Below are 19,341 nucleotides of genomic sequence, written 5' to 3'. Positions count from 1 at the left end.
ACGTGCCCACAGCACAGGCGGTCACAGAGGCCACGCCCACCTGTGAAAAGCAATTCCGCATCAATCCTCCTCTCCAGGGCAGCCTGCGGGGGCAGGGGAAGGGGGGAAGAAACCGGAAAAACATACTGCGCATGCCTCAAGAGACTCCCATGCTCCCGCCATCCGCGCACCTTTTTCCGCTCCACGTCCAATCCTTGGAATCCCTGACACCGGAACCGCCCCGCCTCGCGACCGGAAAGGACTGTGCGCGAAGGCGTTGGGGGCGGAAGTGACGAGGAGGGGTGTTAGTGGTGTGGGGTGGTAGTTGGCGGGTGGTTGAGCTGATCCTGTCGCCATGTCCGCGGGGAGTGCGGCGCATCCCGGGGGTGGCGGGTGAGGCCTGCAGGGTGAAGGAGGTGGTGGGCGGGAATGGGAAGGAATGAGGAGAGAGTCGAGGGGCCGGGGTAGCAGAGGGAGGAGATGAAGTGAGGCTTGGCCAGGGCAGCGGAGGTGGAAGGGAACATGAGGAGGGGGCGTGAGGGGAGGAGAGTTGGGGGGGGGTCACTGAGAAGGGGCGGAGGGGAGGCTGAGGCGAGTAGGACAGGGACAAAGCGGGGAGGAGGAGCTTTAGGGAGGTCGCTGGGGGTTGGGGAGCCCGAGGAGAGGGAGGCCGGACGACCAATAGGGGAAAGAGGCGGGGCTGACCGATGGGGAAGGTGACAGGGCTTCTGGGGCGGGGGCAATTAAAGGGGCCCAGATCTGAGAGTGAGAGGGAATAGAGTTGCACATGGATAAGAGCTAAATAAGTTTGTCGAAATTGTCCTTGAAATTTGGGGAATAACAGTAGGTAAGGTGTTAGAACAGGAAGAATAGCAGACTTGAAAATTAGAGCATTTAGAGCTGGTAGAGAGCTTATGAATCATCTCTTTCTGTCCGTTATATTATCTTAGAGATGAGCAGAGAAATGATTTCTGAAGGTCATAGGTCTAATCAGTAGCAAAATCCGATTTTAACATATGTCTTGATGACTACAAATCGATTGCTACGTCCTGCTACCTCACTGAGGGTGGGAGTTTGTTTGACAGCTTAGTGGGACACAATGCTATGTGATTCCTTGAGCTTTACTTTCACGTGACAGACGTGAATAATAACATGCAATTCTTACTTAGTTTGAGGAAAGTGCAAAGCAGGTTGTACAACTACAAACAGCATGGGGTGGCACACACCTGTAGCTTAGGACGCTGAGGCTGGTGGATAACTGGAGTTTTTAGCAGGAGTAGGACTGAAATCAAATGGATGTCTGAGCTAAGTCAGGCATTAATATAATGAGCCCCACAAAGTGTAGGGAGGGCCTAACTGGTAGAAGTGGGGAAAAAATGGGAGTATAGCTTAAAGCTGACATGTAGATCAATATTGGGATCATCCAGTGAATAGCTGCTGTACTTCCACACAAGGTGAGAGGAGACCCAGTCTCAAACAAAATAAACATATATATATATATATATATATATATATATATATATATATATATATATATATATATATATATATATACACACATACACACACACACACACACATACACATGCACGCGCATGCACACATACGTAGAAAGAGAGTGGGTGTATTATTCCAGGTAAGGTTTGAAGTATTAAAGTAGGGCAAGTTATCTGGAGCTGGTAAAGGAGGAATAGGGAGTTGAAATTGTAGAGGTAAAGGAAGGGCAGCTAGGGCTTTCAGAGAGTTGACGTTTTTATCTCATTCCTTAAGGCGCCGAAGTAAATGGGACCAGCCAGCACCAGCCCCACTTCTCTTCCTCCCACCTGCTGCCCCTGGTGGAGAGATTCCCAACAGTGGGGGGAGTCCTGGGGGATCAGCAGCTGCTCCCTCAGGAGCCTTAGATGCAGCAGCTGCTGTGGCAGCAAAAATCAACGCTATGCTGATGGCTAAAGGAAAACTCAAACCAACCCAAAATGCTGTTGAGAAGGTATTTCAGGAGTAGGCTCACCTTTTGATATTTTCTTTTTAGAGGGATATGATAGGAGATTATTTATTGAAGCATTTCTCTAACACTAAATTAGAGGTTAAATAGTTCATTTTAAAATAATATGTTTTAAGATTGATATGTTTAGCCAGTTTCTGAATAAAAGTACATTTCTTAGTGTTGCATAAGCCTAAAAGTTTAATCGACTAATTTACTTAATTTACCTTAAAATTTAATGAAAATTGAAGAATCTCTAGTGTGTGTGTGTGTGTTTGAGAGTGATATGTTGGATACTCTAGGTTTTTTGCTGAAAATTATGTGGAATTGTAGAATCTTCAAAAGAGATGTCAAAGATAATTTAGTTCAACTTTCCACACTTTGAAGCAGTCTCTAATTTTCTGTAGCATCTTTAACACCCCTCCAGCCTATGCTTGAGTACCTTCAGTGATGCAACTTAATACTGCCTGAGGTGGCCCTCTAATTGTTTGTAAGCTTTTTCATATGTTAAAATGAAATCTTTCTCCTAGTAATTTCTCCTGTGTTATAATAGTAAGGAACAAGTGTTTGGAAAAAGTATCTCCAAGTAGCTCTACAAGCATTAATTTATTAAGTGTTTACTATGTGCCAGACACTGCTGAGCCCCAAGCAAAAAGAAAAGAATACTTGCCCTAAAGGAGCCCACCTTCTAATTGAGGGAAGATCACACACAAAAGGGAGTTGAAAAGGATTAGGGAAGCAAGTTTCCCTAATGGTGGTGAAGTCCAGAGAGTCAAAAGCAGAGCCAGGAAAGGAATGGAGGATGGCTGGCCTGGTCCCTGGAGGAACTCATCAGTGGGAGAAGGGGGACCAGGGGAATGTTCTAGAGTGAGAAGGTAGTTGAATCACGATAGCGAAGTCTAGAAAGTTAGAAGTTTCAGATTATTAGAATCAGAATGACTGCTTGAACATTCAGTTTCTGTGAAGTTAATGGGAATTCCCAGTAAAGTAGAAGTAAATAATTTTTTCCCTCAGTATTTCAGCACGTGTATTATAAACAATTGTCCGTTTCTTGTGGTAGTGGTAGGGGCAAAGAACTAAGTGCATACTGATGCAGAATAATCCTGGAAGTAAATGTTGGCTTCTTGGGCCCCACATTTTTCCATGGACATATATTTCTGAAATTATAATGGAACTCATTTAGAAAATATGACTATATGGTACTGTATCCACGTTTTTGCTTTACACAGAAATTTTGTAGACTCTACCCATTGTACAAAATAATGTCAGATTTTATTTTCCCTGAACCACAAACCTACTGGACATTGGTGAGAGGCATCCAGAAGTGTGATAGAGGTACTCCAGGATTAAAAAGTCACGGCAAACATGTATAGCCTATATCAAATTGTTTGCCATGGAGGGGAGGGATAGGGGGGAGAGAATTTGGAGCTCGAAATTTTTTAAAAAGAATGTTAAAAATTGTTTTTACGTGTACTTGGAAAAAATACATTTTTTTAAAAATCATGACATGTAATTAGAAACTGATAGTACTTTCAGGTTTGGGGGGTTTTTTTGTTTTTAAAATTTTGGAGGCAGTGGGGGTTAAGTGACTCACCCAGGGTCACACAGCTAGCTAGTAAGTGTCTGAGGCTGGATTTGAACTCAGGTCCTCCAGACTCCAGGGCCAGTGTTCTATCTACTGCGCCACCTACTTGCCCCTTAGTACTTTCAGTTTTAAGAAAAATGAACTAGGGTTTTTTACTTTGTGTAATTTTTGCTGCACATTGTGTGCTTCATTAAGGTTGCTGAAAGCAACCTTTTGAGGTATTGATAAAATAAAGCTAGGCAGATTTGAGGTTCTGTGGCTGTGAGATTTGGGATAAAGATCTGATCTGAGGAGTATCATGTAGTGGATTCTCCCATATGTTTTACTACATGCTTACTTGAATGAATTAGGCTGCAAACCATCATAATTCATTCCTCTCACATTCTTTGGTGGGAATAATTAATAGCACTGTTGTAGTGACAAATCCGTACACACATGCTAAGATTAAAAGCAGTTTGGCAGAGACCTCAAAATGATGTCTTGCCCTCCTTTGGTTTTCTGTGGGAAGCATGTGTAATATAAAAACCATGTCAAGAGATCAAAGATGTAGTCACTGCTTTGCCACAAATAATAACTGACATTTTAATTAAGGTAAATAAATCATTTTACATACCTCATATCCTCACAGCACCATTTTAAGGTAGTAGATATAACAACTGTATGTGTTTTTTTTATAACAGATAAGAAAACTGTGGCCTAAAGAGGCTAAGTGACATGCCCATGGTTACGTAGCTACATTAGAGGCAGAGTGCTGTATCTAGTTCCAGAACTTTTTACACTATATTTCGTTAACCATTTTACCTTGAGCAAATTACTTCACATTACTGTGTTTCCCTATCTGTAAAATGAAGGGGTTAGGCTAGATGATATCCAAGATCTCTTTTATCTCCAGTAATCCATTTTTCTACTTTGTTCAAGGAAAACTCACGTGTATGGACAAATTCTTTGAGGGTGGCAGTGGGTTTTTTTTTTTACTTTGTGTCCCCACTGCCTTAGACATAGTAGGTACTTAATAAATATTTGGTCATTTTAATTGAATGAGGTGACTTAGAGATGGAGGAATAGGAAAAAGGTTTGGGGAACAAGGAGAGGCCAATGAATTATGATTTTATTATTCTGTCTGCTTTTGTTCTGATTTCTTTCTCTGTTTGTAGCTTCAGGTCCCAGGCAAAGGCCTGGTTAGCAGTAAAAGCAAAGATGACTTGGTGGTAGCTGAAGTGGAAATCAATGATGTCCCCCTTACATGCAGGAACTTATTGACACGAGGACAGACTCAGGATGAGGTGTGTATGGAATTGATCTCTGCTTTTGGAATGGTAGTACATAGAGGCATTTTAGAAAAGAAAAGACTTTTTAAAACACATGAAAAGATCTAGACATTTGCTGTCTAGCTAAGGGATTATTATTCTGGTCTCCAAAGTCAAGACTCAGTGTATGTTAAGAAAAGTATACATTTGAAGTTTAGAACTCAGCAGCATTGTGAGAATGCAAAAGGTAATGAAGTCAGGGAAATGGAACTTCTTAAATCAGGGGAGAGACCCTATTTGCACTTGAGATAATTGACATTTTACCGGGGTGGAGCTTTAAGGCAATAATTATGGGCTCTTTGGCTCCTGATTTGTGATCCACATACAGGTGAAGCATCTAGATAATGGAGACACAGTTAAATGTCAATTTTGCAGAATTGAAACATGAAGTGATAGTTTACTCATTCATAACTGTCAACTTTGTCTTGGTTTCCTGGCTCTTGGAGGGAAAATCACGTGCAATTTGCAGCCTCTGTTATTAATGAACATGTCATTTTGTTCATTGTGCTTCTTTGTTCTTTTTAGATCAGCCGACTGAGTGGGGCTGCAGTCTCCACTCGAGGGAGGTTCATGACAGCCGAGGAGAAAGCCAAAGTGGGACCTGGGTACAGATTAATATTTTCTTCCTTGGTTCAGGGTGTTAGAGTGGGAGTCTTTAACTGACTGTTCTTTGGGTCTGCTGGTCCGTTTTATTGGGATGCTTTAAAGATGCTCTCATTTCTTACTTAGGAGCTTGTTATAATGACTGCTTTAAAAGCCCATTTGCGTATTCCAAGGTGTTGTGTAACATTTGTGTCCTGAGTATCTCAGGTAGGATTTATGCAATATAGTTGGTTATTGACTGTCTACATGTCAGATATGGATTGTGGAGAATTTGTAGTAAAATTTTAATCCCACAGTGTCTTCTACCTGCTACTTAATCACATTTGACCTTCCTCTTCCAGCTGTCAGTTGATTTTTCCTTGGGGATTGCAAACATTTAAAAATATTGGCCTGGACAAAACATAATTAGGAGATGAAAATTGAAATAAAAACAAAAATCTCTTACAAATAGAGATGGTTTTTGGACTACCTGCTAATATGGGGTTTATTTTATTATTAATTAGCCAGATCACTGCCAACTTTTATCATGGTTAAACTAAAGTTAATTATAGTTTTGAGACCCAAATCCTATTTGACTTACACTTAACATGTGTTTGCCACACAATCTATTCTTACATATCTTGGTTAGCACATAGTACTAATGAAGTCACAGCTACGGTGCACCCTTATTGCCAAGTAGACCTAGTGAAATCATGGTTGATTAGCAGCAAATTCCAGATGAAATGTGGATGGATGTAGGAAAAGTATAACCATTCCTGGAAGAACAACTCATATGCCTTATTAAGTCAGGACTATTACAGCTTCATAATAGGGCTTTGTACAGCTTTTTTTTTCCCTTCAGTCACTTTTCTTAAGGATTTTAGAGATTGGCTAGGTTACTGGAAACCTTTATTGGTTGGACCATTTGTAGAAACATGCATTGTACTGTTGATTTTGGTAGTGATGGTTAATAAATCACATTTCTGTGATTATGTTCTCTTAGTGTATAATGCTGTGATTCTTCTCCTGTCTTTTATGTCCCTATTGAGGAGAGGGGTTCTAATGTACCAAAATAGCATTTCAAGGAAGCATCTAATCAATGCTTTGCCTAGCTCTCCTAAAAATAAGTACCAAAATAAGTTTCTCTTACTGTTGTCACTTGTTGAAATTGTCAAACTCTTGACTTTTTTTTAATCAACTTTTGTTTACCTTCTATATGTGAACCAGAAACAAAGCAAAATTGAAGTGTTTTTTTTTTAAGTTAAAGAGAAACTTTCAAAAATGAATGAAAATTGGGGCAGCTAGGTGGCAAAGTGGATAGGACACCGGCACTGGAGTCAGGAGGACCTGAGTTCAAATCTGACCTCGGACATTTGACTTTTACTAGCTGTGTGACCCTGGGCAAGTCACTTAACCCCATTGCCTAGCCCACCCAGCCCTACTCCCCTCCCCCAAAAAATGAATGAATGAAAATTAGAGGCAGCTGGGTAGTGCTGTGGATAGAGCACCAGCCCTAGAGTCAGAAGGACCTGAGTTCAAATCCAGAATCAGACACTTACTAGCTGGGCAAGTCATTTAACCCCTATTGCCTTAAAAAAAAAATGAAAACCAACAAGTCTTTGACTAGATGGTTCAGATTAGTACTTGTCTGGTATTTTAGTGCACTATCCTTAAAAACTGTCCTGCAAATACCGTTGTAGTCACCATTTGTGAAATATGTGGTGTAAGTCTTGAACTCTTTCCATCAGGGACTAATACAGAGGAGAGGGACTAAACTTAAGTTTGTTTTTGAAAATTAATACTCAAAATGTAAACTTAGATCCTTAAGAATGTTCTTTCTTAATTTGAGTATCCTTTTGCATCAGAAGTAGAAGTAAATTGCCTAGCTTTGACACCTCCGTTTGTGTTTAATTTTCCATTCAAAATTTTAAACACATTTAAAATTAGAACATTGACATATGTTCCCTTTAGTTTGAAAGATATGCTTTATGTTCACTTTTCCAGAGACCGTCCATTATATCTTCATGTTCAGGGCCAGACTCGGGAGTTAGTGGACAGTAAGTGATGGTTTTGCTTTACATTCAAAATGGCAGATACTTCTTGTACTGTGTTTGAAGCACAAGTTGACTTTTTGGGGCTGTGTAACAAGGAGATAAATTGACTAATTTCATTCAGTCACCTTCCAAATACATAAATGCTTGGAGAAAGCCACAGATTTGGACAATGCATAAAATGCATTATCTGTCCTTGGGTTGTTGAGAGTTGGACTTAATGTATTTTGGGAGATCTCTTGTTAGGAGATTTACTTTCTATGCCCCTTTTAGGAGCTGTGAATCGAATCAAAGAAATCATCACTAATGGAGTTGTGAAGGCTGCCACGGGGACCAGTCCAACTTTCAATGGAGCAACAGTCACTGTCTATCACCAGCCTGCTCCTGTTGCCCAACTGTCACCAGCTATTGGTCAGAAGCCTCCCTTCCAGTCAGGGGTATGTAATGTACCTTGACCATCTTTTGGCCAGCAACATAGTGCCTTGAACATTGCAGGTACACAAATATTTGAGTTTAATTTCAAGGTATTTTTGTTTAAGAGTTGAGATCCTCAAGATCTAAGTGGATTGGGAGATGGAGTAGGGGCAGATGAAAAACTGTTTTCAAAAGAAATTCAAACAACTATATGGAAATTTGTTCCAAACAAATAAGAGAAATGCACATTGAAACAATTCTAAGGTTTCACCTTACAGCAAATTAGCAAAGGTGTCAGAAGACCAAAGTACTCAATGTAGGACCAGTCTGTGGGAAGACAGATATAAAAATATAATGTTAATGGAATTTTGAACTGGTACAACTGTTCTACAAAGTAATTTGGAATTTTGGGAAGTTACTAAACTACTAATAACCCTTAACCCAGGAATTCCACTACTGGTTAGTTATACCTCAAAGAAACCAGATAACAGAAACAAAAATAGGTGCCCATCAGTTGGGAAATGGATCAGCAAATTTTGACGTACTATCGCTTTATAAGAAATACTGAGAGGGGCAGCTAGGTGGTCTAGTGGATAGAGCACCGGCCCTGGATTCAGGAGGACCTGAGTTCAGATCCGGACTCAGACACATAACACTTACTAGCTGTGTGACCCTGGGCAAGTCACTTAACCCCATTGCCTAGCCAAAAAAAAAAAAATACTGAGTATGAGGAATTCAGAGAAACATGGGAAAATTTGTATGACCTGATAGAAAAAGACCACAATAGTATGAATGAAAACACTAAAACAGTTGAATTCTGGCTAATTCTAATGACTGATCTCAGAAAACTGATTATGAAGCATACATTAGAGATGTGAGGGACTGTAGCTTTAGAACGTCATATAGACTGTCTGTTGCTTATGTCTGTTGTTTTTGCTTAAATGTTTTTCGTGTTATAGGAGGTGATCTAAAGGGGGGTGGATTTTAGGGGAAATGATTTTGTTTTTATACTAGTCATCAGTATATTTTTTAATGGTACTTTATGCCTTCACCTGAAGGTTTAAAAAAAATGAGGTTAAAAAATCATTATTAACATGCATGACTCGATGATTTGGATTACTTCTGAACTTGGTTTCCACTGGAGGACTAAGAAGGCTGAGTCTGATGAAGCTAGACTCCGCTGATACAATCCTCCTACAAAAAAGGGTTGGAGAGAGCAGTCCCACTTCGAGAATAGTAGAGGGCTGACTGTACTACCCAACATTATATTCCATCTCTTCATAGGAAGGGCTTCTCTATAATAATTTCATATATACAACATATTTATTATTATGAAAGGATGAAGGAAGCCATCCCTCTGAGCAGTGCTCCCTCCTGGCCTTTTAAGTCTGTCTCACTTCAGCAAGCATCCTATTTACTAGATTCCTTGGTATTGAGTATAAAGTACTTAGTAGGCAATGGTGAGTAATATGGTGGGGTTTTGATGTAAATCAGGAACTTTGTAAAGTATTTGTATTGTGGGCGAGGACCTGGGGGTTTTGAGTGTCCTGCTGTTATATATAGTGTTTATTATTGAGAGAATTAAGTGTATCTTTCATACATGTTTTCTTAAGGAGTAAGATTTACCTGTGTGTTCATTTTGAGCTGAGATGTGATTCTGTTCTGTCTACAGCTGCATTATGTTCAAGATAAATTATTTGTGGGTCTGGAACATGCTGTACCCACGTTTAATGTCAAGGAGAAGGTGGAAGGCCCCAGCTGCTCGTACTTGCAACACATTCAAATTGAAACTGGCGCCAAAGTCTTCCTACGGGGCAAAGGCTCAGGCTGCATAGAGCCAGCTTCAGGTCGAGAAGCTTTTGAACCAATGTATATTTACATTAGGTATGGTTGGATAGGGTTAGGGAGGGTGAGGGGGGTAGGGGATAGATCCTTAGCTATTATTCAAAGCATTTAGGGAGTGATGCAGACTGAGCAAAAGAAAATAGGCCTAAATTATGCAGTATTTAGCTAAAACACTAAAAATAATCTGTTAAACATAACGTTTTAAATATGATTAGAGGAAGTTTTAGAATTTTCTCTGGAAGCCTTTAAGGCCAAGGGATATCCTGCTTTTTCTGAGTTAGTTTTAGTGCGATTCTGCTTTTAGGAGGAGGAGAGATTTGTTTTGGAAAAATGTTATTTTTAATATCAGTTGATCTGAGTTCTAGTCTCTTAACCTATCTGTGCCTCATGAAACCTCATTTGTAAAATTAGAATAATAATAATGATTAAAACTTGTAAACCTTAATAAGATGGTAAGAAAAGTGCTTTGTAAACTGTTGAACTTCATAGAAATGTAAGCTATTTTTTAAGCGGGGTGTAATATCCTTTCCAATTCCAATGGTCAGTTTTGCAGTTTGTAATTCTAAAAGAAAGTTTTCTTAATCTGGTATCTGTGAACTTTTAAAAAATATTTTCATAACTGTTTCAGTATGCATTTAAAAGTATATGAGAAGGGATCTATAGGCTTCATCAAATTGCCAAAGGAATCCATGACTCAAAAAAAGGTTAAGAACACCTGCTGTAAAAGAAACGAGATGTTACACATAATTATAACAAGTTCTTGAACCTGTGATTGTTTTTAATTATTATTTTTTTTTTTTTTTTTGGAAAATTGGATGAGCCTGGCATGTATTTTTTCCCCTTAGTTTGGCTGTGTGAGATCTATGGGAGGGGGCATCTATGTCAGGAAAACTAGTAAAAAATGTTTATGGCCTCAGTACTGAATGTACTCCAAATATATGTTTCTATGTTAGATTATTTTCAGGCCTAGAGTTTGAGCTACCATGAGAATTTGGATTAGATTGTGGAAAGTAGACTGACTGGAAATCAAAGCAGTGTGCTAGATTATTTTTCTCCCCCACTGAATTCCTTGCCCTTGTTTCTCTGTAGTCATCCCAAACCAGAAGGCCTTGCTGCTGCCAAGAAGCTCTGTGAGAATCTCCTACAAACAGTGAGTTGTGTTGTCTCATTTATCACTTTTGCAAAAGCAATTTTTGCTGCTTTCGAGGCCTGATTTGGATGCGTTTTTCACCCTGCCACTTGGATGTTGGGGAGGCCAGAATCACCAAGTTCTGGATTGCAGTTTATATATCTGACCTCCCATTTCATTTTGTAATTTGAAAGTCACCACTGCATTAGTTTCATCATTTTTTGTTCATTTTGTGAGACATTTTGGTTGTCTGGTTGTTTTGTTTTGCTTTTTGGTGAGGCAGTCGGGGTTAAGTGGCGTGCTTAGGGTCACACGGCTAGTAAGTGTCAAGTGTCTGAGGCCACATTTAAACTCGGTCCTCTTGACTCCAAGACTGGAGCTTTACCCATTGTGCCACCTAGCTGCCCCAGGTTGCCTGTTTTTAACCTTAGGTTTTTTAACCCTAGAGAGCCTATGCTCTCTTACTGCCTAGAAGGTGTGGGAGTTCAGGGGTGCAAACATGTGAATATTTGCCAGTGCTAAACTAGGTAGATCTTAGAGTACATTTTAAATAAAATGAGTGACTGTGGAGCTAGTTGCTGTTTGGACAAGCCATCCTGTTGATGTGTTCAATCAGGCAGGCAGTGTGGGTGATCAAAGTTAATTATATAGCTATTTCTTGAGAACCTAAAAGGCTGAGATGCTAAATTGAGCCCCAGTGTTGGGGTTTGTGGATGGCCCTCGTGCCTGATAGTTTTCTAGTCTTTATTCTAGACTCTCCTGGTTTCTTGTTATTGTCCTGGACATTTGCAGGTGTGTGTATGTGAGCTAAGGGATGAATGGGGACAAGAAGAAAATGGTGATATTTATGATGAAAATATCAAGAAATGTTGATTATTGTGTTAGAATTAACAACTTTGAAATTGCCTGATTGCTGTCTGGTGGAGTGTATGTTAGGTAGCTGTGTAGATTGGTGTTTTAGGCCAAGAAGAAGAAGTCTATTGCTTCATAGAGCTGATCTTATGATTTATAGGCTTCTTTTCTATCTTTTAGGCCTGTAGGCACTGGCCTTCGAGATAGCTGAGCTCTCCTTATATGTTTTATCTCCCATTTAGAGTGTTAGTTCTTGGTTTTTCTGTTTGTATCCCAAGTGCATAGCTCAGTTTTTGGCACATGGTAAATATTCATCAAATGCCTTTTCATTCATCTTGTCAAAATTGAGATTAGACCCCCATGTAAAAATGTTAAATTTAGTTATTAAGTTTAGTTTATTGTGTCATTCGAAATTTAATTCTCACAGGAGCTCCAAAATCTCCAAGTTCTCTTTGAGAATTAGAAGTTCTAGAATTGCTTAAACAGGCATTGGCCTGAAAGAAATGTCTTCATCAGACCTACCGAAAATTTCAGCTAGGTTTTTGAATCCAAGCATATTCACTTGCTAATTTGTTCTTTTTCCTTTTTCAGGTTCATGCAGAATACTCTAGATTTGTGAATCAGATTAACACTGCCGTACCTTTACCAGGTATGTTCTGGGATTATGAATCTCTTTATTGTAAGCAATGCTTATATATAGGTCATAGGAACCAAGGCTAGGTGTAGAGTGCCCTAAACACCCAAGTAACATTACCTCACACTTATTTGTAATTTGGAAAAAGATTTTGCTTCATTTTTTTTCCTTTCCTGTTAGGTAAAAAGTGTAACTCAACTTGATTGTCTCCTTCTGCTGCAGCTGATAATAAACACTTTTTTTCTTCCCCCTCAGGCTATACACAACCCTCTGCTATAAATAGTGTCCCTCCTCAACCACCATATTATCCATCCAATGGCTATCAGTCTGGTTACCCTGTTGTTCCCCCTCCTCAGCAGCCAGTTCAGCCTCCCTATGGAGTACCAGGCATAGTGCCACCAGCTGTTTCATTGGCACCTGGAGTCTTGCCAACGTTACCTACTGGAGTCCCACCTGTGCCAACACAATACCCGATTTCACAAGTGCAGCCTCCAGCTAGCACTGGACAGGTAGGATGCTAAAGCGTATATGAGATGGTATGATTTTGGAGGGGAGGGAACATAAAGGTTAAGGAAAGAAAAATTTATTTTACTCATTGAAAAAGAAAACCTGTAATATAAAGACATCAGATATCTTCATCCTGCTCCCTCTGCCACTGAATCACTTTGTCATTCTAAAAAGCAAAAAAACAAACAAATCCCCACTCCTCAAGAGATCTTCTCTGTGGTGAAAAGGGCCAGCTCATCTCATCCCACTCCTACCATGAAAAGCTTTTTTTTTTTCCCTCTGGACCGTCCATTTTCTTAACTCCCCCAACCATGCCAGATTCAGGTTTTCATATGTGCAGATTTACAAAGTTCAGAAAAAGAGATCTTAGCCACAGCTTTAGTTGGAAAGGCCTGAATTTGCCCTGGCAACCTCTATCTCAGTTTTTGTCTGTGTGGCCAGGCAGAGTAAGTCTCTTGTCCCATCTAACAGCCCTTTGGGTAGCTGAAGATAGCTCTCATGTCCCCCACAAATCTTCTGTGATACATATTAAATGTTCCTAATTTCTCCAACTAATTCTCATCTAGTTTGGACTCAGGCTCTCCACCATTCTGGTTGGCTTCCTCTGGATGTTTTCCAGCTAACGATGTTCTTCCTAAATTCTAATGCCTGTAACTGAACATAATACTGCAGATGTGATCTGACCAGAACAGAGTAGATGGGATGAACACCACTTTCTTTCTGAAAATGCCACCTCTCTGAATGCAGCCTAAGATGCATTAGCTTTCTTGCCTGCTATAATCAGACTGTTGACTCATTGAGTTTGCAGTCCCTTTAGCTCCCCCTCTGATCTATTTCTGACGAACTGCTATCTAGCCATACCTCCTCCATCTTGTACTTGTGAAGTTTATTCTTTGAACCCAAGTGTAAGACTTGACACATCCCTATTGCATGCCATCTTATTTTATTAGGCCAGATATTTTAACCTGTTTAGATATTTCTGAATTCTAACTTTCATTTTTGGATGAAAGTCAAGTCAGCAAACATTTTTTAAGCTCCTACTGTGTTCCAGGCACTGTGCTAAGCCCTAGAGATATAAAAAAAGGCAAATCCAAAAAATAAGAACAATGGTCCTTACTCTCAAGGAGCTTACAGTCTAATGGGGGAGATAATATACAAACAAGATGGAGATAGGATAAATTAGAGGTATTTTAAAGAGAAGACACTGAGATTAAGGGGGATCAGGAAAAGTTTCTTGAACATCAAATTTTTAGCTGGTACCTGAATCGTTCAATGCATTATCTATCCCTTCCAGCTTTGTGTTATCTGGAGATTGATAAGCATGCTGTCTACAACTTTATCCAAGTCATCAACAAAAAATATTCAGCAGCACTTGGCAAAACAGATCTGTGGCTGACTCCATTGGAGAACTACCACCTTCTAAGTTGACATTGAGCATTAGTGATTGCTCTTTGAGTCCAATCATTTAGTCAGTTTTGAATCTGCCAAATTATATTATCAGCTAGCGCCTGTGTCTCCATCTTTTCCACAAGAATGGCTTAAGAGACTTACGAAATGCCTTGCTTCTGTTACTGAAATGTATAACCAAATGTTAAAGAAACTTCCCTAGACTTAAAAGTAAAGAATAGATGGTCATGTTTCTGCAGTGAATTAGGTACCATCCTTAATTTTTAGGATTCCATAAAATTTCATTGTGTGTATTTATTTCCCAATGCAGGTTTTAAATTCTACTTTTTATGTAAGGACAACTATTTCCCAACTTTGATCCAGAATTTTTTGTACCCATAATGGCGTCTTAAAATAATAGAAGAAAAACAGTGTCAGAAGAACTATTTTTTAGTGACTGGAAATAGGAAATGTAATTTTCTTTGTGCAGCATACATTGCTGGTGGTTGTTGACTGAAAGAGCTATCATGCTTGATAAGTGTCTTTAAATGAAAATATTGTTTGAATCCCTCTGGACTGTTTTTGTTTATAAAGGATGGGTATGATTTTAATGAGTATGTTTGCCTTTTAATAAGAGCAGTAATGACACATTGAATTTGTAACAGGTCTTTCTTCCCAGAAGTTCAAAGTCTATATTTAGATTATCTTCAAAAGCCCTAGGAAGAAGGGAGGTAGATAATATTACTATATTTTGTTAATACTACAGTAATTTTACTGATATCTAGGAGAAGATGAAAGTTTGTAATCAGAGTATCTCATAAAAGTATATTATTCTCACTGTTTACCTTTTCACAAGTTTTGTATTCTCATTTTCTCTCATTTTCCCCTTTTGGTTTGTTCTGGCCCCCAGAGTCCGATGAGTGGTCCTTTTCTTCCTGCTGCCCCTGTCAAAACTGCCTTGCCTACTAGTCCCCAGCCTCAGCCCCCACTCCCAGCCCAGCCTCAGGGGCAGAAGAGGCGGTTCACAGAGGAGCTACCAGATGAACGAGAATCTGGACTTCTGGGATACCAGGTCAAATAAAATATCCAGTCTTACTTTTCTCGGCAACTTACCTTCTTAACCTTACTCTCCCTCTAAAGAGACACAAATCCAAATCTACATCATCAGTCTTCTTGATGATATTTGATGCACCTGTAATTTAGTTGAGCCATTTGTGATTTTATTCTTGGGGAGTTAATGTGCAACCCCAGGGCTGCACTTTGTTTTTTAAGTCAAAAAAGGGTGCAGTGATATATTTACCAGGTATCCCACTAAAGCACAAGACCCCTTTAACTAGAATCTGGAAGGAATTCAGTAGAAGGCTGTATTTTCTATCTAGGTACATAAGGTTCTGTTGTTATAGAAGTTTCATGATGGTTCTCATCCCACTAGAGGCACCACCAAGATCTAGTAGTCTACACATTTGTTTAGGGTTTTTTGTTGTTGGAGCTTGGCTTGCAGTTCAAGATTTTGCCCCAGATGTCAAATAGGAAAGCTGCCAGAAATGTTAGCATGGAATATGGGGTAGCCTTTCCCCCATCCAATAAAAGGGTCTTGATCACTTCCAAGACAAGAATCATGTTTGAGTTTGGCCCACATTAATGTATTATGCAAAAATTAGTAACTTTTCATATCATATGACTGTACTTGTGCTGTTCAGTTAAGTTGTGGCCAGTCTTGGAAAGAGCAAGTCACATCATTTGAATCCCTTAGTAAGGGAAAACATCCTATGTTTAAGGAAAAGAAGTTGAAATTCCTATATTGAGGGTAGTTAATAGTTGGTCAAATCTCAAGGAACCTGTGTAGTTCAGACTAGTTACAGTTTACCTGAAAGATGGGGCACGTGACAGTTACATTAAGGAGCTAAACTAATACAGCAGTTGTAGATTTGCTAATGCCGCTGTATTTTTCTGCTCATAGCATGGACCCATTCATATGACTAATTTAGGTACAGGCTTCTCCAGTCAGAGTGAGATCGAGAGTGCAGGATCGAAGCCGGCAAGTTCCTCAGGCAAGGAGAGAGAGAGGGACAGGTAAGTTGGATGAATTGTCCAGTGGGTGGTTAACATGACCTAAGAGATAATGTTGGAGTAATTGCTACAGATACCAGTGTTATGAGATTGAAATGAATATGAGTCAAACAAGCTTCTATCTGTTATAATGGATGCAATAAATGGAAAACATTTTCTTCTCTAGAGCCCATATAAAGAAGGAGGTGCAATCAACTATAACTTTTTGAGGGCATGGTTATCCAAGCCTCTTCCTTTTACTCAGGCATATACAACATAACTTATGAAAAATATAGGGTTGCAGCTGTGCATTGTACTGTTTGGTTGTGACATGACTCTCGGTAACCAACCATCTTCAGTCTGTCTCTAGTCTAACCTATCTGTGGCCGAAGAAGTTTAGCCTATTTTAATTTTGGTCCCTACCTACTGCCAAGTTACATAGGTCTCCTTTTACTTCTTGTTGCCTGAATTTTGGCCAGTGTACTGAGAATGGATAAGAGTTGAGTGAGGAGAAATTAAGCCAAATTTGTTACTTGTTAATAGCTTTGGAGTTTTTTGATTTTTTTTTTCTTTTTAAAAGATTTTTGGATAGGAGCTTGAAACTAATGGTCAGAGTGAGTTTAAGGGACTATTTGTAGACTTTTTATTTTCTTCTCTTTACTTGCCTCCTGAATACTCAAGGATTGATTGGACTTGCTTTAGAATGAAGCCCTAAGTGAACGATTGTTGCCCTTAGCCATGCTGGTTCTAAATCTCTTGTCTTTTAACAGGCAGTTGATGCCTCCACCAGCTTTCCCAGTGACTGGAATAAAAACTGAATCTGATGAGAGAAATGGGTCTGGGGCCTTATCAGGCAGCCATGGTGAGTATGGTGTAGGTGGGAGCCTCTTTAGTCTGGGCTATAGCTTTTAGCTTTCTTATCTGTTGTTCACTTGGGTGATCCTGAATAATAAACTGCTTTTCTTTATGTTCAAACACATAGCCTGTAGAAACCTAACCTTTTATCTTTTAACTAGTATGTCAAGGAAGATTCTAGTGAATATTGTCAGTTTACATGGCACATAGTATCAGCTTCCATATTTAAAACTCACCAAAAAGGCTACTAATTGAATTTTTAAATTAAGTAGCAAATTTCAAAATTCAAAAGTAGCATTGCATGCTGTTTAGACACCAAGAGTTAACTTTCTCAGAACTAGTGAAGATAATGCTAGCTCCTTATAGATCTAACATTGAGCCATTGCTCAATCTGAGAATCTTGCCTCTCATCCCAGAACAGTTGCTCTGGACTTTAGAAGGTCCATAGGATGTGGTACCTTTTCATACTGTGGCCTTATTAAAAATAAACAGAGGCAAATACATTTCTTTTATACTTAACTTCTTTCTTTTAACTCTTTAAAAGGTGAAATGTCAGTCCTTACAAACTCACTTGCTAACTTTCCCTTTTTTTTTCTTTTTTGTGTTTCTTTTTCTTTCTCTTTTCTTACATGGTTCTGGTGGATTCACATTTGCTGATGCTGGTGCTGTTTTCGTGTGATCTTCAACGGTTTTGGGTGACCATTGACCCTGTGACCTCAAAATGGTGTCCAACTAACCACTTACAATTAACATCTTTTTTTATTAACAATTTTATGGTATTATCTTTTTTCTTGGTGGGGATGGGGGTTGGGGTTGCCTTTCTCTATTCTAGATTATCCAGCTAAGAAGATGAAAACCACGGAAAAGGGATTTGGGCTGGTAGCTTATGCTGGGGATTCATCTGATGAAGAGGAGGAGCATGGAGGCCATAAAAATGCAAGTACTTTCCCACAGGGCTGGAGTTTGGGATATCAGTACCCTTCATCACAGCATCGAGCTAAACAACAAATGCCTTTCTGGATGGCCCCATAGAAGACAACAGAGCAGATCTTTGATCATCAGTGACTCTTCTCTAGCAATAATGCATGTGTATCACATAACAGACTGTGGAGCTGGGGGAAGCCATCTTTAACATTTCCAGAAGTTAGAGGTGCTGTGGCCCCTTTCAGAGGAGTTCCATTCTTTTAAAAATGTTATTTCTGCAACAGCATACCATTCGTTAAAAGATGTTTAGAATCACAGGCTTATTTCAGGGGAGAGAGGATGTCTTGAGAGAAGATGAAATGTGCTTGCTTGATAAAAGGAGCAAAGTGTTGCTTGTGGTCTGGCTCCCATGTTATTTACAAATGTAAGACCCCAGCTCTGACATGATACAAATACTATTTGTATTTCCCAGCAGTTCATGGATGATTAAAAGCAGTGGCAGCCAAAATCTTAGCATTAATGGGGACATGATTTTGAGAACTTGCATTGTATCTTTTAATATTTAATTCTTCTAAGAGACCCTTTTCCATATTCCGTTGTTGGATTACTTTTGTTTTGAAAAATGCTGTTTTCTCATTTGAGAATCTTGGATCTAACCAGTTCCTGGGTGGAAAGTTGAAGTTATTTCCTCATCTTTATTGGGATTATCTACATACCCAGCACTTTCAGCATATTTATGTCTTGAGACAGTCATTACAACTTTATTTCATCCCTCTAAACTTTCCCTCTCTTCAGCTGGTCCAGATGAAACTCCCTGACTATGAGCAGGTCAGAGCATCTGAAGTTGTTCTCTTACTACTCCCAGTCTACCAGGTTCTTTTCCCAACTGCATAGCTCATCATCATGGAAATTATATGTCTCCACAGAACTGGTTGCAGCTGTAGTAGAGAGACTTGACTGCTCTGACTAGGCTGGTGAATCATTTAGAGTGACTGAAAATGCAACTAGTTACTTTTTTCTTGGCATTACAAAGGTCCTGCCAAAAGAACTTTTTTTTGTATTGAGAATATTGATATGTGAATCCACTGAGAACGTCAGTGCTGGCCTGCAGAGCAGGAGTTAGTGTTTGAGATACTGGGACTGTCGTTTTTGCACACTTGAACACTTTGCAGGCTGGCTTTGTATAAATTTCTCTGGTTTCCTATATGTTGTAAATATTTAGAACCATAATTTCATTATAAATAAATATAAATATTCTGCA

General features: G+C 39.4%; 2 protein-coding genes, 1 long non-coding RNA gene and 1 other non-coding gene across 5 annotated transcripts in view; 2 read left to right on the top strand and 2 right to left on the bottom strand.

The window, feature by feature from the left end:
• Positions 1-217, bottom strand: part of LOC110211939 (uncharacterized) — a 27,491-nt gene extending 27,274 nt beyond the window's left edge. The window contains exon 1 of the long non-coding RNA XR_013487260.1: positions 127-217. This is a non-coding gene — a long non-coding RNA (uncharacterized LOC110211939). The remainder of the gene's footprint in view (positions 1-126) is intronic.
• The window catches only part of RXFP4 (relaxin family peptide/INSL5 receptor 4), a 27,253-nt gene extending 27,000 nt beyond the window's left edge, over positions 1-253 (bottom strand). Inside the window, exon 1 of the mRNA XM_078156167.1 lies at positions 171-253. The gene's annotated coding sequence lies outside the window, so the exon portion shown is untranslated. The remainder of the gene's footprint in view (positions 1-170) is intronic.
• Positions 174-19,341, top strand: KHDC4 (KH domain containing 4, pre-mRNA splicing factor). 2 transcript variants are annotated; one of them, XM_020991563.2, is made up of 14 exons: positions 174-372; positions 1,750-1,966; positions 4,700-4,828; positions 5,378-5,457; positions 7,439-7,491; positions 7,759-7,922; positions 9,572-9,783; positions 10,834-10,894; positions 12,317-12,374; positions 12,615-12,868; positions 15,163-15,324; positions 16,213-16,325; positions 17,072-17,163; positions 17,989-19,341. In XM_020991563.2, the coding sequence occupies exons 1-14, from the start codon at positions 335-337 to the stop codon at positions 18,186-18,188; spliced, it is 1,833 nt and encodes a 610-aa protein (XP_020847222.1). In that variant the 5' UTR covers positions 174-334; the 3' UTR covers positions 18,189-19,341. The 2 variants fall into 2 exon arrangements, with proteins under 2 accessions (XP_020847222.1, XP_020847223.1); XM_020991564.2 differs by lacking the exon at positions 17,989-19,341 and having other exon boundaries at positions 16,241-16,325; positions 17,072-17,165.
• LOC144458106 (small Cajal body-specific RNA 4) lies at positions 9,037-9,165 on the top strand. Its single transcript, XR_013487658.1, has one exon.

This window comes from Phascolarctos cinereus, unplaced genomic scaffold (assembly GCF_003287225.1).
Source record: "Phascolarctos cinereus isolate Bilbo 61053 unplaced genomic scaffold, phaCin_HiC Scaffold_5;HRSCAF=322, whole genome shotgun sequence".
Lineage (NCBI taxonomy): Eukaryota > Metazoa > Chordata > Mammalia > Diprotodontia > Phascolarctidae > Phascolarctos > Phascolarctos cinereus.
Note: the sequence above shows the minus strand (reverse complement) of the source record. Positions and strands in the feature narration are given on the sequence as shown.

Excerpts from the sequence above, each read along its gene's own strand:
- KHDC4 (XM_020991563.2), top strand. The coding sequence starts at position 335 with ATGTCCGCGGGGAGTGCGGCGCATCCCGGGGGTGGCGG. Across the intron at positions 7,923-9,571 it reads AGCCTCCCTTCCAGTCAGGG|CTGCATTATGTTCAAGATAA; the intron begins GTATGTAATGTA and ends TTCTGTCTACAG. Across the intron at positions 9,784-10,833 it reads CCAATGTATATTTACATTAG|TCATCCCAAACCAGAAGGCC; the intron begins GTATGGTTGGAT and ends GTTTCTCTGTAG.